This window comes from Canis lupus, chromosome 22, assembly GCF_003254725.2.
Source record: "Canis lupus dingo isolate Sandy chromosome 22, ASM325472v2, whole genome shotgun sequence".
Taxonomy (NCBI): Eukaryota; Metazoa; Chordata; class Mammalia; order Carnivora; family Canidae; genus Canis; species Canis lupus.
Genome location: NC_064264.1, coordinates 48,830,917 through 48,857,702, shown reverse-complemented (window position 1 = coordinate 48,857,702; position 26,786 = coordinate 48,830,917). Strand labels below are relative to the sequence as shown.

General features: G+C 46.5%; 1 protein-coding gene across 2 annotated transcripts in view; it reads left to right on the top strand.

Moving 5' to 3' along the window:
* Positions 1-3,713: 3,713 nt before the first annotated feature.
* STK24 (serine/threonine kinase 24) overlaps positions 3,714-26,786 on the top strand; it is a 120,706-nt gene continuing 97,633 nt past the window's right edge. The window contains exon 1 of one of the 2 annotated variants that reach the window (XM_025441285.3): positions 3,714-4,174. In XM_025441285.3, the coding sequence (XP_025297070.1) occupies positions 4,133-4,174 (42 nt within the window). In that variant the 5' untranslated portion in view covers positions 3,714-4,132. Of the gene's footprint in view, positions 4,175-5,979; positions 6,097-26,786 lie in introns of those variants that run through there. The other variant, XM_035704364.1, reaches the window with a different exon arrangement.

Genomic DNA, 26,786 nt, shown 5'->3' with positions numbered 1-26,786 from the left:
TTCCTTTGCACCAATGTAGCCGGATCTCTTCCTGGGGCTCTAGCGTATATTTTCTTGCTGTCATGTCATCCAACTGGCATGACTAGCCATGCTTCTTGATACCAATCTTAATAATCTGTCTTCCTCTTTTGTGTCTTCACCTGCTGAACATGTGTGGAAATTTGTCAAGCCTTCTGTTAGTTACTTATCCAAGCTACTCATATTTCTCCCTTTAAAGTTCACCATCTAAGTCCCTTTCTTTAATCTGTAAATTTAAATTGCTAATGTGCTACTTGTCTAGCTGCTCTTTAGAAAGTGGCATTTGGGGGTGTTTATCTTTTCAACTCAGAAGGAGAAGTGAAGGGACTGATTGTTGAATTCTTGTTTTCGGCTGCGCTCTTTGAGCTCTGCTGAGACTACTTACTGGCTTAGGGGGAGTCAATAACCAAGGGCTCTGTATTTTGAACGGCTCTATATAGGGGCATGGAAATGTCCTTTGTGGTCCTGAATATGTGTCAGAGCACAATTCATTGCCCAATTGTTATCCTTAAGTCAACACAAAAGACAAAGAGGGCCAGGGGATGAAAATAATTCCATGGGTTAGTAAGTATCTCCATGGAGACCAGCAAATGCATAATCTCTATGGAGACCCTCAAAATCTCTCCTTCTGAAATTACAATAGTATATGATCTCTTGTAATTATATGTTGAGGGTGGAGAGGAAGTGACAAGAGGAAGAGGATGAAAGGATAATCCTCTTCTTTCCTTAGTGGAAATTCAAGCTGTTCCAACTCTAAATTTAATTAATCATGTTACTGTAAGATTCTGACATTAGGATTCTGGGAGATTGTTTCTCTAGGATGGGATAAGAGGCACCTGAGGAGTGCCAGTGTTTATGGGCTCAACACTGACCCAGATGTCTGACATGTAGTTGGCATTCGAAGAATGTGTTAATGGATGAGTGGAGGCAATAAGCAATTGGGCAGGATCTTATCCTGGGCCCAGGCTGTGTCAATCATCTGCTCTGCTGAAACAAAGAGACAGAGGGCCACTGCCCCGGGAATACTAGGTAATGTCTGTATATGACCGAGTGAAACCAGGAACTCCTATTCTGCTCCTTCTTCTCTTGCAAGGAGAATTGTGCTCAGTGGTATAAATATGGTCAAAGAAGGAAATGAAGTTCGGTCACTGTGAGGCAATAAATAGGGAAAATAATAGAGAAAAATGAACAGGGAAAGAGACCAGCTAATGAATGCAAGTCACTATTTCCAGATAAAGTTGCATCCCATTATAATCTACATGTTCTTGGCCTGAAAAGATTCTGGATATGAAGTGGAATTCTGGTTATTTTTTTTTTTAAGATTTATTTATTCATGAGAGACACAGAGAGAGGGAGAAGACATAGAGACGTAGAGACCATAGGCAGAGGGAGAAGCAGGCTCCCTTTGGGGAGCCTCATATGGGGCTTGATCCCTGGGATCACGACCTGAGCCAAAGGCAGACACTCAACCATTGAGCCACCCAGGTGCCCCTCTGGTTACTTTTTATAGGAGATTTTTTATGGTCCAAGGCCAGCCTCTCCCACTCCCCTGGCTTATTAGTTGGAAATAAGTTCATGCAATGTGGGCCCCATGAGTTTCCAAGGGTAATGCCTTACATCAGTGCCCAAACATTTCTGCCCACTTGTCTTGTTTCTTCCTCCTTATCTTGCTGCCGTGTTACTGCCCTGACGGCTAACCCTAAAGAGTTTTATTATTTTTTAAATTTTTTTCCTAGAGAGTTTTAGCATGATGATCTCTATTGGTTGATTACAGACTGAAAAAAAAAATCATCTTTAATTCCAGGAATGGCCACTGCTAAATCTTGATATATATATACTTCCAGGTTTTGCTCTGGTTATGCATATACATACATTATATAAACATGCAAATTATATAGTTAAATATAACTTCATATATATGAAGTGGCTTGAGGTCAGGCTACATACATTTGTTTTGCACAGTGTTTTCTTCCTTCACAATGTGTAGTGAAAATCCTTTTCCGTGTTACTAAATATTGTAATACATCATCATTTTTAATGACTACGTAGTACTCACTGTATAAATACACTATCATTTACTTAACAAGCTGTTAAGTTTTTAATCTGTTCCTGGTTTTCCCACAATTAGGGCTATCTCCGAAGGGCTTCTTTTTTTGTATACATTCTTGAGAGCTTCTTCGTTGTGACCTTAGCAGACCTTGCTGCAAGCAGACTTTCTGGGTTGAAGATTATGAACATTTTAAAGATTCATACTCTTGCTTGCTTTGCTGTTCATCTCTTTATGTACCCATTTCTTAGGGACACAACCCTGCACACGAGATGGTGAGCTCTGAGGTATCAGGGTTCATGCTTTTCTTAACTTTGTGTTTGTCACATTCTCTTCACAGCGCTTGGGGGAGGCAGGGCTTCACGACTGAGTGAAGATACTGTGCCAGCGTCGGTCCATAAAGGTATCTGAAGGCATCCGGGACTTTGAAGAAAAACACTGCACATTTCCAAAGGGGAAAAGGGGACTAATTTTAGCACCCCACTCCTCATCTGATCTTGGGCACCAGAGCGAACAGAAATTCTCAGGATACAGGGACAACTCAGGGTTTAAACGCCCCTTACCTCGCTGGAGGACTCTCAGAGTTTCCTCCAATTGTCTATGATCTCTGGGGGGCTCACCTTCTGGATGGCCAACCTCGTGCAGCAGTGGTGCAACCCGGGCCTTCACGCTCTTGAAGGAACGTCTGCTCCCAACAACCCGAGGGGCAGCAGCTCAGGGGCTGCCAGTGTCCCTGTGAAGTCAAACACATTCTGGAGCTTCTTTCCTTTGTAGTTGGGAGTCGAGGCGACTAAGAAAGTGGAGGCAGTACCGGTGCCCGGAGGCGACCTGGCGCTTTAGCGGGCGGCCGAGAGGCGAGGGAGGGCCGGGATAAGTCTAGACACGGTTTCCTTCGATTGTCTCGCCTTCCTCCTTGCCCAGCACCCCCCACCCCACCCCAGTTTTTCCTTTCTTTTGGGTGGACGCTCCCGCCAGGGTCTGGAGCCCGGGGATGGTGGGGTTCAGCCCCTAGCGCCCAGGTAAGTTCCGGCGCCTCGCATTCCCAGTGGGGCGGGTTCCAGGCGGCCAAGCCCTGGGCGTTCACAGCCCGACCCCTCCCTCCCGCTTCCTCCCGGGGTCGGCGGTAACCTCGCCCGCGCGCCGCAGCAGCTCCGCCCCGGTGGTCTGGAGCCCGCCCCAGACCGAGGCCCCCGCCGGGTACTGCCCCCCCCCGAGGTCTCCCTGCCCCAGGCTCTGCCCTTGGGGGGTCGCCCGGACCCCAAGTCCCCGGGCAGGATGGAGTGGGGAGTCCGTGGGGTCCGGGAGGAAGATGGGGGAGCGCCCTCGGCGCCCGGGCCCCTGCGCGCCCACCCGGGCGGGGAGGTGGGGGAGGGGTGGGGGTGGGGGAGGGGTGGGGGTGGAGGGGCTGGGCAGGCGGCCGAGCCCCAGCGCCGGCTCGGTCCCCGGGGCGGAGGCCCCTGCCCGCGCTCGGGCGGCCCCGGGAGGCGCTGCGACCCCCGCCGGGCCCCCCGCGCCCCGCGCCCCGCGCCCGCGGCGGTGCAGGCAGCTGCGGCCTAGGGCGCCGGGCGGCCGCCAGCCTCCTCCCCCTCCCGGAAGCGCGGGGCGGGGTCCCCGGCCGGGCCGCGGGGGCGGGGGCGGGCGCGGGGGCCGGGCCGGGGCGGGGCGGGGCGCGCGGGGCTCGGCGCTCGCGGCTCGGCGGGCTGTGCGCGCCCACTCCCGCTCCCGCTCCAGGCGGCCAGCGCGCGGCCCAGGCCCCCGGCTCCAGGCCCCCGGCTCCAGGTCCCCGGCTCCCGGCTGCAGCCGAGCGGCGGCGGCGGCGGCGGCGGCGGCTCGCGGCGGGTCCCCGCGCTCCTCGCAGCTCCTCCCCGCGCCCCTCGCAGCTCCTCCCGGCGCCGTGCATGGCGGCGCGGCCCTTCGCCGGCCTCTGAGCCCGCCGCCCGGCCCGGGACCCGCCGGGGCTGGGGTGGCCGCAGACTCGGGCCGGCCCCGCGCAAGCCGGACTCGGGCTCGCCGGCCGCCCCCGCCGCCCCGGCCGCCCCGTCCCAGGAAGTGGCCGTCCCGACCGCCATGGCTCACTCCCCGGTGCAGTCGGGCCTGCCGGGCATGCAGGTAGGCAGAGCCGGGCCGCGAGGCGGGAGGGTGCGCGCGCCGGGGCCGAGGCGGGCAACTTGGCGGTGGAAACACGGCCCCCACCCGCGCCTTCCGGGGTCGCGCCGGCCTCGAGCGCGGGGCCGGGCCGGGCCGGGCCGGGGCCTGGAGGCGCCGCGGTGGTCCGGCTGCGCTGGGGGGAGCCTCCTGGGCGCCGCGCCCCGCCCCGCCCGCCCGCCGCCGCCGCCGCCTGGGCGCCGCAGGCCCCGCCGGGTCCGCGGGAGAAGCGACGGGGCCGGTGCCCCCGGAGGCCGGGCCGCGGCCTGGGCCCTGCGTGCGGGCGGGCGGCGCAGTCGGGGGGCTGGCGGGGAGCCCCGGGCGCGGCCCGCTGGCGGGGGCGGGGGCGGGGGGCGGGGCGTCCAGGTGCCCCCGCCGGCCCCGCTCGCGGCCCCGCTCCCGCCGCCGCCGCCGGGAAGGCGCGAGCCCAGACCCCCGGGCACGAGGACCCCGGGACGGCCCAGCCCCCGCGGGCCCCAGACGACCCGAGCCCCCGAGTCCCGCCCAGCGAGCCTGCCCGCCCCACTCCGCGGCCTCCGGGCCGGCCGGGGACTTCTTTTGGGAGGAGGGGAAAGTTCAAAGGAACGTGCTGGCCTTCAAGTTCTGTTCGCCTTTGGGGACGGTTTTTTTTTTTTTTTTTTTTTAAGCCCTTTGGAAAACAAAACCACTGGGCACTGGGCTCTGCTTAAGCTGTCATATTTGTAAGCGCATAAATGGTGGCAAAATAATCAGGGTTAAAGATCTCACGATACAATTAGACTCTGTCTTTAAAGTTTTGCTGTCCCAGTTTAGTTTAGCGAGTGAACATAAAGAGCCTTAAAAAAAAAAAGAAAAAGCCAACCGCGGTATCCAAGTGGATTATTTGTTATTTTACGGACATCAGCGGGCCGCTTTTCTTTTCTCTTCTTTTCTCTTTTTTTTTTTTTTTTTTTTTTTTTGACTTCTTCCCTTTGCTCTTTAGGACTGAGAAGTGCAGTGTTTGGACCTGGCATCTCAGGGGCTGAGACGTGAATCTGCCCTCTTCCTAGGCAGATCATATCTCCCCCCCTTTTTACAAAATTTTTTAATAATTTATTTATTCATGAGAGAGAGAGAGAGGCAGAGACATAGGCAGAGGGAGAAGCAGGCTCCATGCAGGGAGCCCCATGTGGGACTCGATCCTGGGACTCCAGGATCACGCCCTGGGCCAAAGGCAGACGCTCAACCACTGAGCCACCCGGGGATCCCCATTACCCTCCCTACCCCTTTAACCGTAAAAAGAAAGCTGGATTTCATTATTCAGGTTTGAAATCTAGAAAAGTAGGAACACAAAGCTGCCAGAATTTAAACAGGTTTTTTTTTTTTCTTTTTTTTTTTTTTAAGGAGTAACAAAGTTCGTATCTTAAGAGTGTACTTGAAGAAAACTGTCCTCGAGCTTTTAAACTCCACAGACATTTAAAATCTAAGCTTCTGCAGACTGCTAGGTAAAAATTAGATGTGGTTTCTCGGTATTTCCTAAAGTTCGTGCTTCACTTTGGTTTGAATCAAGAGGCAGGAAGGCAGGGTGAACTGGGTGAAGAATTAGTCCTGACCAGTAGAGCAAGAAGGACCTCTCGAGTTAACTTTTTTTTTTTTTTCATCAGTATTTCCTTTAGACTGACTTTTCCTGTGTTAATCAGGTTGTAATCTAGTACAGATGCCTCACTTAGAGTTTGTGGTGGAGGTATCAGGCCTTTGTGGAAAGCGAGTCAATTTGAAGAGGCACTTTAAAGCCCTGCTGGCTGGTGCCCTGAAGTCAGTATCAGATGGTTACCCGGTGGGGTCTGTTCTCAACATTTTTTTTGTCCTCACTTTTTTTTTGCTGTTGTTGTTGTCAAAAGAGTGGGCCAAAGTCTTGGGAAGAGAAGGTAAGTTTCTGTTTCAAGGGAACTGTTTCTGTTTGGTTGAGAGCACCAGATTTTCAGCTGTCACCGTGTTGGGCGTGTGTGCAAAAGGTGGCTTTGACCACTCCTGTACTTAAACGCATCTACAGACTGTGTAATTGTTTTTAATGTGCCATTTGGGGAAGAACATTCCTTTCCTCTCCCTTCTCCCAAAAAGAAAAACAAGCATATTTATTTTTCTACTTTGAATTAGCAGTTGCTACTGCCCCAGGAAGCTTTCCTCAGAGTCGTTGTGGATTAAACGAAAGGCACACCTGCTTTCGACTGTTCTCTAGGATAAAACAAGAGAGAAGCGCTAACCCTTCTGTATCCTGTCCTGATACCTCTCCCCCCTCGTCCTCCCCCTTTTCCCATCTCTCATCTTCTGAACGGGGTTTATAAGGAATTGGATTAAAAAATTCAGGAAGAGTGGATTCAGACAGCTTGAATTTAAGTATCAAAGATACTTGAAGTAAACCTGCAAGGACATTTTAGTATAAACACTATTTTTTGTTGTCTTGCAAATCATTTTTATCTCTAGATTTTTATTGGTGCCTCTGGAGGCATAGGTGTTAATTATGCCATCTTCTAGATGTGGAAGCCAGCAGAGACTAATTGAAACTGACCAAGGAGAGAGTGTGAGCTGGCAAGTGTGATATGAAACCAGAACTTTCCTGTCTCCCAGTCTATACTTCTACTCATCATGCTGTACTGTTGCTTTATTATTGACTTTGCACACGTTAAAGGTTTTTTTTTTTTTTTTTTTTCATTCCAGTTTGGGTTTGCTGAAGAAATACGAGAAATTAGGAATATGAAATTATTCAGCCAGGAACTGTTATTGAACACTTATGGCCCGTCCTAGGTGAGGGGTTGAGGACTACATCCAAATGAGTTAATATTTGTGATGAATGTTTAAAGGAGGTTGCCAGGGGTTCTTTCCCTTTTTACCTCCCACATCCCAGTTTCCTATTAGCATGGGGAGAAAATAAAAAAAATCACAAACTGAATGTAGTAACTACAAATAGACATAAAGAAGTTAGGTTGGTTTGTGGATGTATGTACTCCCTGTCCTTGAACATTTGTTGTTTCAATCAGTTTAATTCAGATTTGAAGAAAAGTAAGCTTCATTTGGTGGTAGGAATACTGGCCAGCTTTCAGTTTGTGTAAGTAAGTTGTAACTTAGATTTTGGTTTCTAAGTTTCTTACCGATTTTTATCAGTCATGTCTAAGCTTCAAGCTTTTTTGGTATGTGACCCATGTAAGGAGTATATTTTACATCAAGATATGAAACCAAAGTTTTGGGAGACAGCCTTCATCCTTACTACTTGTGATGTCTTGCCATTGTGTGATGCAGTTTATTAAAAAAAAAAAAAAGGAGATAATTACAACACTAAATTTATTTTCATAGCTGATTGGTTTGCCCCGAGTTTGAAAAATACTGAATATGGTGTGTCACATGTGTTGGAGAGCAGAGTTAACTTAGCACGTTTTGAGGATGTTGTTAATTTAGGATATTTTCCTATTTGAAAGTACAGACGGTTTACAGGAATAGCTGGAGAGTTTAGTTTCTACTTGGTAACGTCATCCTGGCGCCCCCCCCCCCCATTGTTGTAGTTGGTTGGAGAGAAACCTTTGCTGAGAATGCTCCTTTAAGTTGGGGTAGCGGGAAGGACATTGAACAGTTTGGACCTGTTGGGAGCTTTCCTCAAGTGCTCCTGGTTACCCTGGGTGTGCACTGGAAATCTGGGAAATGAAGGCAAACAGAAGGACAGCTGCATTTAATTGTGGCTTCAGTGCTCTTGCATTTTTTTTTTTTTTTCTAGTTAGTGTGACATTTGCATAGTTTTCCCCCGTTTCCATGGAAGAGGCCTCTGCTGGTTCAGCCTCTTGCCATCTGCACTGTTGGGGAAAGGCTGGTATGTTACAGTGTGTGGACAGTCAGGGTGTTTGTGAGATTGGGGTTCTGAGGGCACCTCGAGGGAAACACTAGAGTGTGGAATGTGGGTGAGGGTCTCAGAACATTGGATGGGACGGGGAGCTCACATTCACACAACACGTTTTCACTGCAGAGTGTGGTGCCAGGACCTGTGAGAGGGCTGGCGGAGAACCTCCTCTGGCCTTGTGCTCAGGAAGTCAGCAGCCCGCCCGGGAGCCCATCTGGGTGGTCTGCCCACAAAGGTTCCAATGGCTGGAGTGCACAGCAGACAGAGGTGTGGGGTTGGCAAGCGGGTTTAGCATCCCAGAGCTGGAGAGGCAGGGGGGTCTGGGGAAGGGGGTCTGCACTTTGGCTGCTGGGGAGGGTGCTGTGTGTCGTGAGCTTCAGGAATCCTGCTTCCCTGCTGCAGGTAGGAGGAGTTGGATTCTGGGGGCATGCTGGCTGCCACTTGGAAGGCAGTGAGAGGAACCTCAGGCTGGGGAGAGTCGGTGCGCACCAGACTGGTTGGAGGTTCAGGTGTCAGCAGGATAATCAAGGTGGACTTTTTTTTTAAAGACTTTATTTTTAAGTAATTTCTACCCAGCGTGGGGCTCCAGCTCAACCCCAAGATCGAGAGTTGCATGCTCCACTGACTGAGCCAGCCCCAGGCCCCCCTCAAAGTAGACTTTTTATAGCAAGATTGATTTCAAACCTTGGTAATTGGAACTCTCTGTTAACATTTAATAGTATTTTTTATTTATTTTTTTATTTATTTATGATAGTCACAGAGAGAGAAAGAGAGAGAGGCAGAGACATAGGCAGAGGGAGAAGCAGGCTCCATGCACTGGAAGCCCGATGTGGGATTCGATCCCGGGTCTCCAGGATCGCGCCCTGGGCCAAAGGCAGGCGCTAAACCGCTGCGCCACCCAGGGATCCCTAATAGTATTTTTTTTACAGTCTCCCATCACCCCTGCTTTTGACCCTTTTTGCTATTCTATGCTAAGAGTAATAAGGAAAATAAAGGCATGGTGTACTTTTAGTTGCCTAACTGTGTCTTTTAAATATCCATTTTAGTATTTCATATTCCCTCTTTTCCTCTGTCACCAAAATTTAACTATGTTAATAATTTGTTCGGCTTAAAAACAGATTTGGGAGGGGGGCAGTATTGTAAGAAGATCTTTAAAAATTAAAAATATAACATGGAGGAGTCTAGGATATTTTGGTTGTAATCTCAGGTATGGGAACATTCCTGGCAGTATTTCAGGTAGAGCCAAATGACCTTCCAGTAGAAATTGGTCAGGTTAGATTTTTCTCAGCTGCTGACATAGCAGTGTCCCCTCAGAGTAGTTAAGGGCAAGTGGCAGCCATCCTTGCCTTCTTGTTCCTGTATGTAATACAACTTTTGTGTTCTTGGCGCTGTTGTAATGCGCAGAGCTGAGCTTGCTTACTGGATGCGGGTTGACATTGCCTTACAGTTGAATGGTATTTCTAGGACCTTGGTACAAGATGTAGTGTAGGGAGGGAGGGAGGAACTGAAGAAATGAGCCTTTTGGCACTTGCTGCTTCTTTCTAGAGTATTTTTACAGACTCTCTGAGGCCAGGGTCAAGGAGCCAGAGGATCTCTTGAGAAACATGCCACTTGGCCCTCTCTGGGTGCCATTTCCCAGTGATTCAGAGCTGCCTGTTTGGGAATCCTGTACCTGCAGGAAACAGACCACACCCAACACAACCCTTTTGTGGCTTTTTTTATGCTTTAGTTCAACACTGTTATCATTAATAGAACCTCGCAGCAGGAGTGAGTGCAGGAAGTAGAGGTTGCACTCTGTTACCCTTCTGTGGCTGTTGAGGGTCAGCTGCTGTCCTTGGACCCGTCAATTCCCATAATTCATGTTTTTTCGGTACAGTGTTTAAAACTCCTAGTGCTGGGGACCCCTGGATGGCTCAGCGGTTTAGTGCCTGGCTTCGGCCCAGTGCATGGTCCTGTAGTCCCGGGATCGAGGTCCACATCAGGCTCCCTGCGTGGAGCCTGCTTCTCCCTCTGCCTGTGTCTCTGCCTCTCTCTCTCTGTCTCTCATGAATAAATAAATAAAATCTTAAAAAACAAATTAAACTCCTAGTGCCAGGTGCTTTGAGAAAAAGAAAAACATGGCCAATATAACACCTGGCTCCTGGAGTGAGTATGGAGTCTCCTAATCCTAAATGGCTCCCTGGTTTCCAAGGTTCAGATTAATAAAAAATAAAACAAGTGGTACCTTTGCTTGCCACAAAGTATACAAACAGCCCAGATTGTGGATTACAAAGGCACCATTTTGTGCATACCCCTGGGAACAGCATTGTTGACTTTAGAGACCTTCCATTATGTTTTCTTGAGGGTTGTTATGTTTTCTTGAGGGTTCATGGTCAGTACAAGGAACCTTATCTGTGCAGCGCTCATTGGTATCTGAATAAATTGTGGGAACATTTCGAGTTTTATGTTAATGGTTACGAAATATGTAGTGGGTGTTTATCTTCCTATTATTTTAAGCTTCTTCCTATTTTTAAAAATATTTTTAGGCCCTGAGATTTGAAAGGACCATATAGGTCCAGATTCTTTGTTTTACTTTTAATTATTTAGGATTTTTGTTTAGTTTTTATTTAAACGTTGTTTTTATTTAAACACATGATTTAAAGAGTCATATGGCCTTGTAAGGTTTGTTTGGAAGGATAGCAGTGACTTGCCCTTTGCCTCTTATGTCCTCCCCAAAGGCAGCTCCTTTGGTCTCTCTAAGCTGATTGTTGTTATTTCCACTTTGTTTTTGAAGAAAATTTAAAAATGGCTACCTTTTTTTTTTTTTTTTTTTCCCTAGTTTGAGGCATTATTTGTGGACTTTGGACTCTGAAGATGGGGATTTAGTTCTTGCCTCCTTTAGGCACATGGATCTCTCTTCTCTCTCCCCAGTAGAGTTGCATTGTAACTTTGGTTAGATTAGGGTGACTAAAACCAGTATGCCTAGCCCACCCTTTAGCAAACCCGGATTACTTTTCAAATTTTTTCTGAAAAAATTAAAAAAAAAATTAATTATTGGGGCGCCTGGGTGGCTCAGTGGTTGAGTGTCTGCCTTTGGCTCAGGGTGTGATCCCGGGGTCTGAAATCGAGTCCCACATTGGGCTCCTGCGGAGAGCCTGCTTTTCCCTCTGCCTGTGTCTCTGCCTCTCTCTGTGTGTCTCTCATGAATAAATAAATAAAATGTTTAAAAAAATTAATGTAATTGTTGGAGCACCTGGGTGGCTCAGTTAAGCATCTGCCTTCAGCTCATGTCATGATCTCTGGTCCTGGGATTGAGCCCTGTATTGGGCTCCCTGCTCAGTGGGGAGTATGCTTCTCCCTCTCTCTCTGCTGCTCCTCTGCTTGTGCTCTCTGGTGCGCGCTCTCTCTCTGTGTCAAATAAATAAATAAAATCTTAAAAAAAATAATGTAATTGTCTTAGTTTGGGCTGCATAACAACATACCATACATAGACTGGGGGCTTAAACAATAAACATTTATTTCTCACAGTTCTGGAGCCTGGGAAGTCCAAGATCAAGGCTCTGGAAGATTCTGTGCCTGCTGAGGATACTCTTTCTGGGTCGTGGATGGTCTGCTTCTGGCTGTGTCTTCACCTGGCAGAGGGGTGAGGGAGTACTCTCTAGGCTCTCTAAGGGCACTTGTCCCTATCCTGATGGCTCCACCTTCATGATCTAATCACCCCAAAGGCCTCATCTCCTAATACTATCCCTTAGGGGACTGGGTCTCAACATACAAATTTTGGGAGGACCTGGACATTCAGGCTGTATACGGCAATATTTATAGCTTATTCAACCACAAATTCGCCCAAACTGTTGAAACCTTTTTGGAAGTTCAGGTAGAAGCAGACAGGCTATCCACATCACCTTTCTGGAGAAGTCTTCCTGCGAGCCTTCTGACCTGCTCCTGTGTGAACTGATAGTCTTCCTTATTTGGTGCTCTGCTCACAGCCTCTGTCATCTTTTGCCCTCATCTGTGGGATTCCTTGTGCTGCTCTGGCCCACCTGTTTTCATATTTCCCATCATTGTCTGGGTTCACACTGTTATGTTGGTGGAATATATCTTGCAGCGCCTTCCTATGAATAAGGTACACGGGTGATAGATTTTTTGAGGTCTTGATATCTGAAAACTTTCTCTTCTTTTCCTCTTGATTAATATTTTGGCATGGGATATAGTTACCAGGTGGAACTTATTTTCCTCTAGGGTTTTGAAGGCATTTCTCCACTGCGTTTTAGCTTTCATTGTCGCCGTTGAAGACTGCCGCACCAGCACTGGATTCTGTGTGCATGAGCTGTTTTGTTCTTCCTTAACCTAGTAGGATATGATTTTTTTTAGTGATCTCTGTTTTCACAATGACATGTCTTGATGCAGGTCTGTTGTTGGTGATAGGTACTCAGCTCTTTTGATCAGGCGGCTGAGGTCTTTTGTATGTTCATTCTTATGTTATTATTTGGATGTCAGACCTTCTATTGAGGACTGGTCCTCAAATAGTTTTACGCTTTTAAATCTATTTTCGATTTTTTTTGGTCATTTTTTACTTGGCTTTCTGGAAGACTGGCCCAGTTTTTTTATTCCAGCTCTTCTAATGAGTATTTCTGCCCTTATTTTTTAAATTCTAAGAGCTCTTTTTGGTTCTCTGAATGTTCTTTTATTGTTTCAGTTGAAATATTTGCTCTTAACTCCCTGGGCATGTTAATTACAGTTATGTTCACTTCCTTCAGAATAGATTCCCTTCCTCCCAGGCCCTGACTCCCCTTTTGCTGGTCATGGTCTCTGTTTCTAATGGTAGAGGCCACCCTCGAATGTCAGCTCGTATTTTAGAGTGGGGGACAACCAAGCTGTTTGGAACTCTGGACCCTTGAAGGGAGCTTTTTAAACCTCCGTGATACCAGGTGCTTCTACCAGATGGGGGAGAGAGGAATGGCTGATGGCCATTTCTTGCAGCTTCTTATACATTTCCCCTCCTGGAGTGGCCCCTGAGCTGCTCTGGTCTGGACCACTTACTGTCCACAGCTGGTGTTCCCTGGCACTGAGCCGCCTCCCTTCTGTGGCCCGAAGCCTCATGCCCACGCTGGATGGAGGACCGTGTGTGGGCGCCGCATCTCGTGCAGCTTGGTTCCCTCTGTCTTGTGTGCCACCACCCTCCTCCGCTGTGTCTGCTGCCCCCTCCAGAAACCCTCAGCCTCCTCTCCACGGACTGTGCTTTCGGGAGTTTCCTTGATAGGGAAGGTGATCTGGGTGTCTGATCACCTTGTTAATTGACTTTCAATTCTTACTTTAGATGCTGCTAGTTTCCTGGGTTGTGGGGGTTCAGCGCTGCGCGTGGGCTTGGTCCTCTGCTTCCTCCATCTCCAGCTAAGCAGGTTTCCTTTCTTCTGTATTTCTTCCCACTTCTGGAATTTCATTGCTTCTGGTCTCCTCTCTCCTCCTGGTCGGCAGAGGTGTAACCTTTTAAGAGAACTCTCTTTATTATGGTTTTGGTGGGATTTCAGGATTGTCCAGAGTAGATGCTTCTGCTCAGTATGCTTTCTACCAGGAAGTCCCTCTCTTCCGTCGTTACCAGTGAATGAGTGGAACGAGTACAATTTCAATTCCAAGGTCAGGACTTTCCAGTGCCCTAGCATGGTGGACTCCTGAGGCCCAGGCCCCCTCAGGAGATTGTACCTTCTCTTTTCTCTTCATGAGTCAGTGGCAATGTAAATACATGCCTGTTTTTCCATATCTCTAACAGTGACCTCCACTTCCCTAACTTGAGCTGAGAACCTACTTTTCTCCATTCTGTGTTTCATTTTCTAGTCTCAGGATTGTGTTGGCACAGAATCATTTCCTGGAGCCTCATACAATCTCTTTGGAGAAATGCTTTCTTCAGTTGATGGATGTTTTGGGGGCCCGGCCCATGGTCTGGAATTGAGTGTGTGCTTCTCCGGAGGGTGGGGGTAGCGTCGGTCATGGCCACAGGTTCTATGAGGTCAGCATAGGACTTGGGTGCACATGCTCAGCAGATGTTGAATAGCTTGCCAGGGTGTTGGGGTGGACATGTGGCGAAACTAATTCGCCATGTGTTAGGGGATTGCACACGGGGGACTGAGGACCATGGAATGGGTTTCTCTGCACGTCCCGTGCCATGCACAGCCTTGGTGCGTGGCCCAGCGCTGCTCTGTAAATACTCGGCGTTTCTGAACAGGTGCATATCTGAAGAAGTAAGGCTGCTTTTTGGGATATATTACCTTAAAATGATTTCCTGTTTCAGAACAAAGTACCACTGAGGGGGACGCTTGATGGGATGAGCACTGGGAGTTACGATATATGTTGGCAAGTTGAACTCCAATTAAAAACAACAACAAAAAACAAAGTACTTTTTTGGGTTGAAATGGACAGTGATAAATCATCCAGTGAAAATGAAAAGTAATCCAGAACTTGGGGGACTGGGCTTTGGTTAGCAGTTCTTTTAGGCATTGTTTTATAGGATAACTTTAAAGTTATGTGCAATGTGGTTACAGTTGTTAAATTGCTACCTGGACTCCTGAGAACTGACACCCACTTGGAGACAGGTATTGTTTGAACATTCCACAAGCTTCCTTGTATTTGATGCATTTTAATTGTACCAAACCTTTCCTGAGAGGTACTTAGAAAAGAAAAAGATTATGTTAGTGCAAAGAGGTATTCACTTCCTCAGTGGTTCCTCATGATAGGTGGGTTTACCTTTTCCTTCTCCTCTGTGTTACCAGAATAGGTAAGTGGAAGAAGTAAATGGGCCTTTGGCTTTGCTGTATTGCTCAGTTGAGAAAATAAATATTTGGTATTGCTCTTGGCAGAAGGAAGCTTTGAAGGGGTAGGACAAACTTTTATTGCCTTCTCCCCAAGGGCAAGGCTCTGGTGGGCTGCCTCTGCCCTTGGGCAGTCCTCAAGGCCTCTGCCGCTGGGTGGGAGGGCTCTTATCCCGAATTTACGGATGAGAAAATGGAGGTTTAGGAAGCTTCAGCGAGGCCCCTCAGCTAGTAAACAGCCCCTTTGGGGTTAGGGCCCTGACCTCTGATGTCAGTACACCAGAATGTGTCCCAGTGACCTTTTCAGATCCTGCCCTTGCCCTGTGGGGCTCCTGGGCCCTGAGGGTCCTACTACTCACAGCCGTTATGAAACCAGTCCAGGCCTGGTACAAGATGGCATTTCAGGCACTTTTATTCCTGCCCCCCCTTTTTTTTTTTTCGACTTTTAAAGATTTTTGTTCCTGCTCTGGTATTATTTTTAAGTGGTTTCCTAGAAATTAGGATTGTGGCTATGGGGGGGTGGGGAGGGTGGGGGGTGATACTGGGGCATTCAGATGTTTCCTCAGTCCCTCTACTGAGCCCTTAGGCCCTCCCCTAGGTTGGGATTGGGGCCTTGGCTGGCCTCTGTTTATTGCCTTCTAGTTGTTGCCCAGATGAGCTGAAAAAAGTATCTGTAATCAAACCAGTGGTTTTTAAGTTTTAGCATTTCTCATCATCTGAAGAGCTTGATGAAGTGTAGGGTGCTAGGCTATTGGTCTAGGATGGAAACAAGTTTTTCTTTTTTTTTTTTAATTTTTTATTTATTTATGATAGTCACAGAGAGAGAGAGGCAGAGACACCAGCAGAGGGAGAGGGAGAAGCAGGCTCCATGCACCGGGAGCCCGATGTGGGATTCGATCCCGGGTCTCCAGGATCGAGCCCTGGGCCAAAGGCAGGCGCCAAACCGCTGCGCCACCCAGGGATCCCGGAAACAAGTTTTTCAAGTGCGTGGCTGTCTCAGGGACCACAATTTGAAAACCATTAAACTGGAGAATTAAAAATCCTTACGTTCCTATTGCCTTTCACCTGGGGGCATCCCATAGCGAAGCCCATTTGAAAGCTCAATTGAAAATCAGTGCTGGGGTGCCTGGCTGGCCCAGTCAGTAGAGCATGCAACTCTTTTTTTGGGGGGGTGGGGGGTGGATTTCACCAGTTCAAATTGTAGTTTTTATTATTTATTTTATTTTATTTTTAAAAAAGATTTTATTTATTCATGAGACACACACACACACACACACACACACACACACACACACACAGAGGCAGAGACACAGGTAGAGGGAGAAGCAGGCTCCATGCAGGGAGCCTGACGCCGGACTCCATCCTGGGTTTCCAGGATCACGCCCTGGGCCGAAGGTGGCGCTAAACCACTGAGCCACCGGGCTGCCCTATTTATTTTATCTTTATTTAAATTCAAATTAGTTAACATATAGTGTAGTATTGGTTTCAAGAGTAGAATTTGTAGAAGTTAGTGATCCATCACTTTAGTACAGTACCCAGTGCTCATTACCTCATGTGCCCTCCTTAATGTCCATCATCCAGTTACCCAATCCCTCCACCCTCCTCCCCTCCAGTGACACTCAGTTTGTTCCCTATATTTAAAAAAATCTCTTATGGTTTGTCTCCCTCTCTGTTTTTATCTTAATTTTTTTCCCTTCCTTTTCCCCGTGTTCATGTGTTCTGTTTCTTAAATTCCACACGAGTGAATTCATTTGGTATTTGTCATTCTCTGGTTTATTTCACTTAGCATAATACTGTAGCTCCATCTGCATTGTTGCAAATGACCAGATTTCATTCTTTTTGGTGGCTGAATAATACTTCATGTGTGTATATACCACATCTTTTTTTTTTTTTTTTTAAAGATTTTTTATTTACTTATTCATGACAGAGAAGAGGCAGAGAGAGGCAGGGGAGAAGCAGGCTCCATGCAGGGAGCCCCATGTGGGACTCGATCCCAGGTCTCCAGGATCACACCCCGGGCTGAAGGCGGCGCTAAACCTCTGAGCCACCTGGGCTGCCCTGTATACCACATCTCTATCCATTTATTAGTTAATGGACATTTTGGTTCTTTCCATAATTTGGCTATTGTTGATAGTTGAGAGCATGTGACGCTTGATCTCGGGGTTCTGAGTTCAAGCCCCACATTGGGTATAGAGGTGGCTAGAAAGAAAATCTTGGGCAGCCCCTGTGTCCCAGCGGTTTGGCGCCACCTTCAGCCTGGGGTGTGATCCTGGAGACCTGGAATCGAGAACCACATCAGGCTCCCTGCATGGAGCCAGCTTCTCCCTCTGCCTGTGTCTCTGCCTCTCTCTCTCTCTCTGTCATGAATAAATAAATAAAATCTTAAAAAAAAAAAAAAGAAAATCTTAAAGAAAAATAAGACAAGTCTTGCAACTTATGACTTGTATTTCAGAAGACTGACTTTGGAACTGCTCTGGTCTAACTTTGGGAATTGAATAGGCTTCTGTGAGACTTGTTAGAGTCTTTACTGTTCTATTTTAAAAAAGATTTTATTTATTTGAGAGAGAAAGCATGCACAAACAGTGGGAGCTGCAGAAGGAGAGGGGGAAGCAAACTCCCCACTGAGCAGGGAACCTGATGTGGGGCTTGAGTCCAGGCCCCCGAGATCAGGGCCCAAGTTGAAGACAGATGTGTAACTGACTGAGCCACCCATGCACCCTAAGCTTTTACTATTTTAGCATATATTATAAACCTGTTGAGGAATAGAGGAAGATGCGTGTTCTATATCTTTTTGACATCAGAAGCTTTTGCAAGGACTGCATCTCTCAGAACTAGCATTCCATGGTTCTTTTGGAAAACACTGAACCAGAACAGAAGTCCTGAACTTGATGATCTTCCACAGGGTTGTGAAGATAACTTCTTTTAACTGTTGTTTTTATCAAGTCATTCCCTGCTCGAGAACCTTTGGCTGCTTCCTGACCAAACACCTTTTACTACTTTTTAGTCCTTCTCCCTCGCCAGTTCACTGCTCCTTCTGCCTCTGCAAACCTGCTCACCTGGCAGGATATCCTCTGGTTCCTTTGCCTGGTAAGCCCTGGTGAGCTGTTATTTATGTCATGTTGCCTTCTTTTTTCTTAATTGGATTGAAGGGAAGACCTGCACTGTCCAGCCAGCTCCCTGAGAGTGTGGGGGACACAGGTCCCCATAATGAGCACCTGCTGGGAAGGGAGGGAAGGGACAGTTAGGAAATGAATGAGCAAAACTGACTTTATTTTCTTGCAGTTGCTCTGTTTAATACTTAAGAGGTACATATATCTTGGAACTGGGAAAAATATTCCAGAGCAGTATACTTTTTATTTTTAATTTTAAAAAATTTATTTATTTATTTATTTGACAGAAGGAGAAGCAGGCTCCCCGCTGAGCAGGGAGCCCCATGTGGGCTCCATCCCAGGACTCTGGGATCATGACCTGAGCTGAAGGCAGATGCTTAACTGACTGAGCCACCCAGGCACCCCTCCAGTAGATTTTTTTAATGTCTGGGATGTCAGAGGTTTTATGCTTTTATGTATAAATAGTTGATTTGACTTTTAATTCAAAAAAATGATGTGTATTTCTGTAAATACAGTGTTTTATTAGAATGTACTGTGATTTGTTAGATAATTGGTCTTACCAGCTTTGCATATTTGGAGGGTGGTTTTTGGGGGGAAGGGAGAGGTTTTGATTTTTTTTTTTGAAGTGCTTTGTAGTTTTTCTGAGGTTTTATGACATTTTCCAGTATAAGGGTGAACATGATATTAAGCATATTTAGGAGATGGACTGGTTCGGGAAGAGTAGTTGTAAGGTTTGGGTTCCTCTCTTTTGTTTGTCAACTGAAGGATTTGAAGTCTATCTAAAAATAGACTTTGTGTCATTCAGAGAGCTTCCCTCTATATTGTCTGCTTCAAGAAACAATGAGGCGCTGATGTGAAGTGAAACTGGGTGCATTTCCTGGCCAATTGGAATTTACGCAGGCTGCTTGTACTTGGCCCCAAGTGGGTGGGGGTGTGGCCTGAGGGGCAGCTTGATGATGGGGGAGGTCTCAGGTCACACTCCCAAATGGGGCTAGTGGTCTTGTAGCTCCAGCAGCCCCGGGGTGTGACTGAATATCGGGGGATGGAATTTCATTTCCGCTTAGGTTCCGCAAGAGATCCTATAGTTTAAAACAGTTTTGTTTTGAAAAGCAGTTCTGCCAAGATCTACTTGATGCCTCCCTACTGGATGGGTTACTGTGTATGTGAAGTAAATGGTTTCTCAGCACATAAATATAAGTATAAATATAAATGTGTGTTATGTTTACCTATGTGTGGGCATATCTGTTAATTTATCTTTTTTTCATTGTGATCTATCAGTAAATAGTATTTAAAAAGCTTGTTTTGTAACACTCTAGGTCAGAAGTAGGTTTTCCTCTTTGTAGCTCCCAAAAGAACAAAGTTTCTATTTTCTTTTTAGTCACAAAAGGCACAGACCCCTCAACATCCTGAAAAAGAGAGTGAAAAGTTACTTAAAATGATAAAATATTGATGACTCACTAAATTCTACTCCTGAAACCAGTATCACACTATATGTTAACTCGCTTGGCTTTAAACAAAAATTTGGAGGAAAAAAAGGTGTAAAAAAATATTTTAAACCCTTTTAAATGGTAATATTTTCAACATTTTTTAAAAAAATATTTATTATTTGAGAGAGAGTGAGAGAGCACAAGCAGGGAGGGGAGAGGCAGAGGGAGGAGCAGGTTTCCTGCTGAACAGAGAACCCAGTTCTGGACTGGATCCCAGTACCCTGGGATCATGACCTGAGCCAAAGGCAGACGCTTAACTGAGTGAGCCACCCAGGTGCTCCCTCAGCATTTTTATACATGGTTTGTTGCACATATCATTGCTTAGTATGTTAGCCATAGCGATCAAGACTGGTCTGAAATTCTGCGAAAATGATTCTTCCCTGTGTCCTTTTGTGTCAGGGTGGTGATAATTCTGTTCATTTCTGTTGGGGAATCTGGTCTTAAGACTCTTTGAAAACCAGTGGAAGGGCCTTCATTTGCTTATGTTCTTCGGTGTCAGAACCCCACCTCCTACTCTGGCCATGCGACCTGTGTGTATTCTACTAAAAGTAAAGTGAAGTGGAGGATTGAAGATGGGCACAGAAATGGGAACCCCCTACTGGGAAAACACTTTCCTGTCCCCCATTAAGTTATTTTTAAAGCAAAAGCATTTATGTTCCTACTACTTGCGTGTAACTATTTATTTTGCTTATTTTCCAGTTGTTTCTGTATGTACATAGCTTTAAGAAATTGCAGTCCTACATAGATGCTTATTTTATATTGTTTTCCATTCGGACGTGGATCATATAAATATTGTCCCCCATTTCCACATGATTGTGTTTTTAACATCTTAACTGATTTACCCTTGCCTCCTTCACATAAGGCATGCGTCTTCCTTGGGACATGGAGCTGTAGCCAGAAGCACTGTCCTGTTTGGTTCTGCTGGTTAGAGTAACCTTCCCACTTTCTTTTGCCTTTGGAGAAAGAAACAGTTGTTCATCATTCCTCCTCCTCCTCCAAAGGTATTATTGGATTGCACTGTTATTGTTACTGAGTTTCTGTGGTTAATTGCTTTGCTTACATCGATAAGCTAGACCACTCACCCAGTGGGATTGCAAATGCATGCTGGGCTCCTCGTTGCTTGCTGAATTGTATCCCAATCAGAGGACACTGCATGTGGACTGGGGCCTGCAAAGACTGTGTGCACATGTGTGTGAGAATGTGCGCACATGTGTGTATGTGCTGGTGTGAACAGTAAGTCAACAGCAACTCTAGCCTGTGAAGCAAAGTGTAGGGACCCGAGGAGGATGAACAGCAGGAAATCAGCCTGGCTGAGTTGTATTCTTAATTAGTTGTTCTTCTGATGCATACTTTATATATGTGATAAGTATTCTAGTTTTAAAATAGCCTTTGTATCATGTGTGGTTCTCTTCAATGTTTTGCTTTGATGCAAAGTTGTAGTAGGTGATCGGTAAACTGGCAGGACTCTGAGGGGTGCAGATATCGTGAGCTAAGATTCCTGCTCTGAATGAACATTCAGTCCCGAATAGGACCATGCATGCAAGGTGCACATGTGAGCGAGGGCCTGCTGGCAGTGGTGGGGCCAGTGTTGAAGTCAGGATGCCTAGCCAGCTGCATAGCGTGGCCTGTGGGGCTGGAGCAGCCAGGTGAGTCTGTTAGCACTAAGACTGTGACTCACCCCACAGCACTTCACATTGTCCTGCTAGGCGGTTTCAGATCAGTTTAGATCTTTCCTCCAAAGGAGTTAGGAAAAACTTGTTTTTTTTGTTTTTGTTTTTTAAGAGACTTGGGGGTTTTGGAACTTTGGTGAAGGGACATGGACCTGTACCACTGCTCTTCTACTATACTTGTGTTTTTAATGAATAGAAAAATTTGAGAAATACAAGGCAGTGATAGAATTTAGCATTACTGAATTCTGCTGGAACCTCTTGGTACACAGGAGGCAGTACATACCAAGGGGTAGCACTCTGAAAGTCGATAAAGTGATGCATGAGCTCTGTTCTAGAAGATATATTTTTAAAATATTTATTTATTTGAGAGAATGAGTGAGGTATGAGCTGGGGGAGAGGCAGAGGGAGAAGCAGGCTCCCCACTGAGTAGGGAGCCTGATGTGGGACCCTGGGAAGGCAGACTCTTAGCTGACTGAGCCACCAGGCGCCCCCTAGAAGGTTTTTTAAGGGGAGAAAGAATCTAGACGGAGTGTTCAAAAGCATAAGAGTTTTTAAATAGCATCAAGTGTTTGGAAAAGTGCTAGGAATTCAGTTTTGTTCGACTTGAAAGGGAAAGGAAAGAGGACAAGAGATAGGAGTTGAAGAGTCAGGGATCAGGTCATAAAGGACCATGCTGAGGGGTGTGGGCGGCACCCTATGAGGTGAAGCAGAATTCCTAGGAAAGTTTGCAGCTGCAGCCTGAGACCACTTTCGGATTTTAACAGTTTGGCTGGTCTCTAGGCTAGGAGATGGGAGGACTGGACTGAGGTATCAGTGCTGGGTGGGGATACGGGGAGAGATTCCTGAGGGAGCAGTAGGTGGAATGGGCTGGATTTGGTGGGGGTGGAATGGAGGAAGAGAGGAGTCTGGGGGGCCCTCTAGGGTTCTGGCTTGGGTGTGTGGATGAATGGAGGGGCCACTGATCTGCATAGGCGATCAGCCTGTGGAGGTGAGATCTATTTCAGGTCTGTATCTGGAGGTCTGTATCTATTTCAGATACATGGAGTGTAGGTGGAGAAAAGGAATAGGTGGTTTCGTATCTGGGTCTGGAGCTCGGGGGAAAGGTCCAGATGAGGGACTGAAGCTGCGACTTTAAAAAAAAAAATTATGTTTTTAAGGTTTCATTTATTTATGTGAGAGAGAGAGAGAGAGAGAGAGAGAGAGAGAGGAAACGAGTGGGAGGGCAGGGGAAGGGCAGAGGAAGAGGGAGAAGCAGGCTCCCCGCTGAGCAAGGGGCCTGACATGGGATCCCAGGATCCTGGGATCATGACCTGAGCCAGAGGCAGACACTTAACCAGCTGAGCCACTCAGGATTCCCTGAAGCTGTGACTTATTAATTAGGTCATCGGTGGTTAGCAGTACCGTGTGAGCAATTGAAGAGGGTGTTGAAAAGCTAGGAGGCTGTGTCTGATCTCACAGGCTCCTGGATGCTCCACCTACTTGCTCTTCCCAGTGAGTGCTTCTGCTCTGAACTCTGCAGTCCCAGCATCAGGGTGTTGCCCCCCCAAGGCCCAGGGTGGATGGATGTGTGTTAGTCCATTGCCAGTGGGCATAGTTCACGCGAGCTGGTGATTGCTTTGAAGTCCAGAGCAGCGTGTAGTTTCTTAGGCAGAGGACAAACCTTTTGACAAAAGTTTTATTAAACTAAATCCTATGCCAGAGCTCCCTAGTACCTAGTACTCAAAATGTGCTTAATTTTGACCCTAAGTCTCTTTCATGGTGGTTGGTTCAATGCATGTGACTCCTGAAGTGGGTCAGAAAGCAATCCAGTGAGCTGGATAGCAGAATTTAACAAGGATGTTTAAACACTTAGTCTTTGGTTACACCTGCAAAAATCAAAGTGGAAGCCTCTAGATTAACTAAACCAAATGAACTTTAGTTTTAGCCAGAGGGATGAAGCGGAGGTCCCTACGGGGGCTTCTTACTCCACTTGGTTCAACCTGGGAGGAAGTCGGGAGGAATCAAAGTGTGTCAGGGGGTGTATTGGGTGATTGTGTTGTTGGAATCATTTTCTTCAATACACGTACAATTTACGCATGCTAAAACGCCAGTTTCTGGCAAGAATTGGATCTTGGGATTGTATCTAGTTGGTTTACTTTTAGTTAATCTCTTAAGAGGCATGATGTTTTCAATAACTTGGGAGTCTGGAGAGGACAATTCATAAAACTTGATGGGGTAAATCAGAACTCCTCAGTTTTATTACTCTTTTAGCCAGAGCTGAGTTTAATTAAAGTGAAATGGCTCATTTTGCAGTTCTGTAAAGAGCAGTGGGCGTTAAGTGTTTTGGGGGGAAGCATGGGCCCTTTGGGGACAGTACCTGGAACAGTGAAGATACTCATGTTCACAGTGCAACTGAGCAGAGGATACACAGATTTTCCCATATACTCTCTGCTCCCCTCCCACTGTCAGTATCCTGCACCAGATTATATGGGTTATGACTGGTGAATCTGCACTGATGCATCATTATCACCCAGGGTTCATTGTCCATGTTATGGTTCACCCCTGTGGCACATTCTGTAGGTTTTAACAACAACGTAATGACATGTATCCACCCTTACAGTGTGTAGAATAGTTTCACTGCCCTGAAAATCAGTGAGGATATTTTAAGAACACAATCTTTTTGGTTCTACTGGAATGTTTTTTATCTGTACACTGTTTCCCCCTCATCAGTTCTTTTACTTTCTGACTTGACCAGAGTAGTTTCTCTGCATGTAGAGGAGCCTGGGTTGCCCTTGGCCTCTGTCATCATGAACACTGTGTGCCTTTGGGGTTCTCAAGGTGCGTGCATTCAAAATTACCTTGAGAGGTTAGCAGCTCTTGGCAGCCATCGTGGAACTGGACGAGAGAAGATTCTAACAGGACAGTTCCCCGTAGTTCCTTGCTGGTTCTCTGCCCCCTCTGGTTGTTTTTGCAGCTGTTCAAGTTAAAAAACATGTATCAACTCCAATAATAGGGGTACCTAGTAACTTCTTCTCTAAGCAGATCTCCATTTTTATTTCAGCTCCCTAAAATTTCCCTCATCCCATCCTTTCCCAGCTGGGGCAGGTGGAAGCTCTCAGCCCAGGGATGAAATAGGTGCTCTTGGGCTTTGCAGGTGTTTTGCTTCTGAGCCTCTCCCAACTCCACCTATGTCCTCACCCCTGCATGTCCTGAGGCCCTGCCAAGCTGCCCCTACACTGTTGACCTGTCCTTAGCGACTCACATGTTTCTGACCTCAGTTTGGTCCTTAGGGTCTAAACCCCTTTCCATAACCCAGTTCCTGTGGAAGGCTGTTGGGAAATGTAAAGAGGGAAAAATTAATTCTGCGTGGTTTCCCCCTCCCCAAACTAAAGATCCCTTTTTAAAAAATTGAGCTATTACAAATTTTAATTTATTTAAAATATTATAGAAGTAATACATGATTAACTGCAAAAAAACCCAAACCAAATCAAACTCAGTACAGAATTGTATGGCTTTATCCCCAGGGGTAGCTACTGTTGAGGGTAAGGATTCTGTGGCTGCCTTAATTGCAAGGGATTTTTCACTCTTCTACATTAGAATTGAAGGGGAAGGCTGGGAATTCCATTTATTTTTTTTCTTCCTTATCATGGCAGTTCCATCGGAAATGTCACTAGTTTCTGACCAAGACCCCTTAAGCAGTCTGGTTTCTGCCAGCACTTAAGTGCTTTTCATACTCCTGATGAGACATGATACTCATTCGTCAACAGGGATTTATTGGATGTCTTCTATGTTTGAAACACCATCTAGCCCAGAGGCTGGGGAAGTAGATGAGCTGTGCCTGTAATGCGCTAACACGGCCCATTGTCCAGCAGACATTCCGGCATGCACAGCAAATGCTGGGAATACAGGGTGATACTAATCAAAGTGGGTGAAAAGAAGGAAGCCTTCCTGGAGGAGGTGGCACTTGAGCATATGTCTGAGTAGTTCTTTAAGGTACTGCTGGGTAAAGAGCATTCCAGGAAGATGGGGTCTTTTCATAGAATTGGCTGTAGTTTGGGATAACTGGTATAGATGAGTTAGATTAATGTTTTTCATTCTTCCCTACTTGAGAAAATGAGAATGTAAAGGTTTTGGAAAGATTTCACTTTGGATGTGGTATATGTACACAATGGAATATTACTCAGCCATTAGAAACGACAAATACCCACCATTTGCTTCGATGTGGATGGAACTGGAGGGTATTATGCTGAGTGAAATAAGTCAGTCGGAGAAGGACAAACATTATATGGTCTCATTCATTTAGGGAATATAAATAATAGTGAAAGGGAATAGAGGGGAAGGGAGAAGAAATGGGTGGGAAATATCAGAAAGGGAGACAGAACATGAGAGACTCCTAACTCTGGGAAACGAACTAGGGGTGGTGGAAGGGGAGGTGGGTGGGGGGTGGGGGTGACTGGGTGACGGGCACTGAGGGGGGCACTTGATGGTATGAGCACTGGGTGTTATTCTATATGTTGGCAAATTGAACACCAATAAAAAATAAAAGAAAGATTTCACTTTGGAGTAGGGTAAAAGCACTAAAAAAGAAAGATGAAGTCTGGGGGTTTCAAGTCAGGTGATACTTCCTTAATGGATTGGATAATCCAGATTATCCAGAAGTGGCCTAAAGTGGCTTTGGTGGCTTCTCACTTTATTTCTGATTTGCTTGATGAACAGATAGCAAGAAGAGATTGGAAACCTAGGTAGGTCTTGATTTCTATAGGCCGGTCCCAGTATATTACACAGTATACATTTTTTTTTTGTTTTTTTTTTTGTTTTTTTTTTTTTTCACAGTATACATTTTTAAAAGTTGCACTTAGTCTTCATTCCTGATTCAGAAGGGTGTTTTTTGTTTTTGTGTTTGTTTTTAGTTGGGCTTCATACACAGTGAAGCACAGAAGGCTATTTAGATGGTTTCACTTTATTTTGCATACTTAGAGTTGGGCGTTTGGAACTAAGCAAAAATACCATGCAAATGAGTGTTTTTACCTTTGGGCCAAGAGCTTTGGGCTGCTTTCACCTGGGAGAAGGCTGGCTGTGTCCATGAGCTTTCCCAGGAGGCCAGTATGTGAGGAAGCACCAGTGGGTTTCAGTGATGGTTACCTGTACTTGAAGAGACACTAGTATGGGAAGGAGCCAGACCCTATTTAATAGAAGGCATTAGAAACAAGGAAGCTTTCACCTTCTCTGAGGAGTCCCCTCAGTTGGCAGTGACCATCAGCATTAGTGATGTGTCATTACTTAGGGTGAAAACCCCTTTGTGGATGGTGGAGGTTGGCTGCTGAGGGGGAACCTGCGGCATTAGAGCTATAGCTCTAATGGAATGTATCAGTGAGCTGAATGAGTGAGATTCCTGTAGAAAAGTCAGGATTGTTCAAGAGTTGTAAGATGTCACTTCCTACCCTGTGAGGTTAGTTGGGTTTAGCAGGGAAGAGTGGGTGGCATTAGGCTAATACAGGAAGTTGATAGTCTTAGTTTGTGATTAGCTGAAGATATTTCACATGGTTGAAGTGAAGAAAACCCTTTGTATGTCACGGGGTGTGTTGTCTATACTGTCTCAGGGTGGTGTTGCCAGTGGAATTGCATTAGCCCAGTTGCAGAGGTCCCTGCTTCGTGACCACTGTGGTGCCAACTGGGGCTAAGGATGGGGGCTTCTTTGTTCATC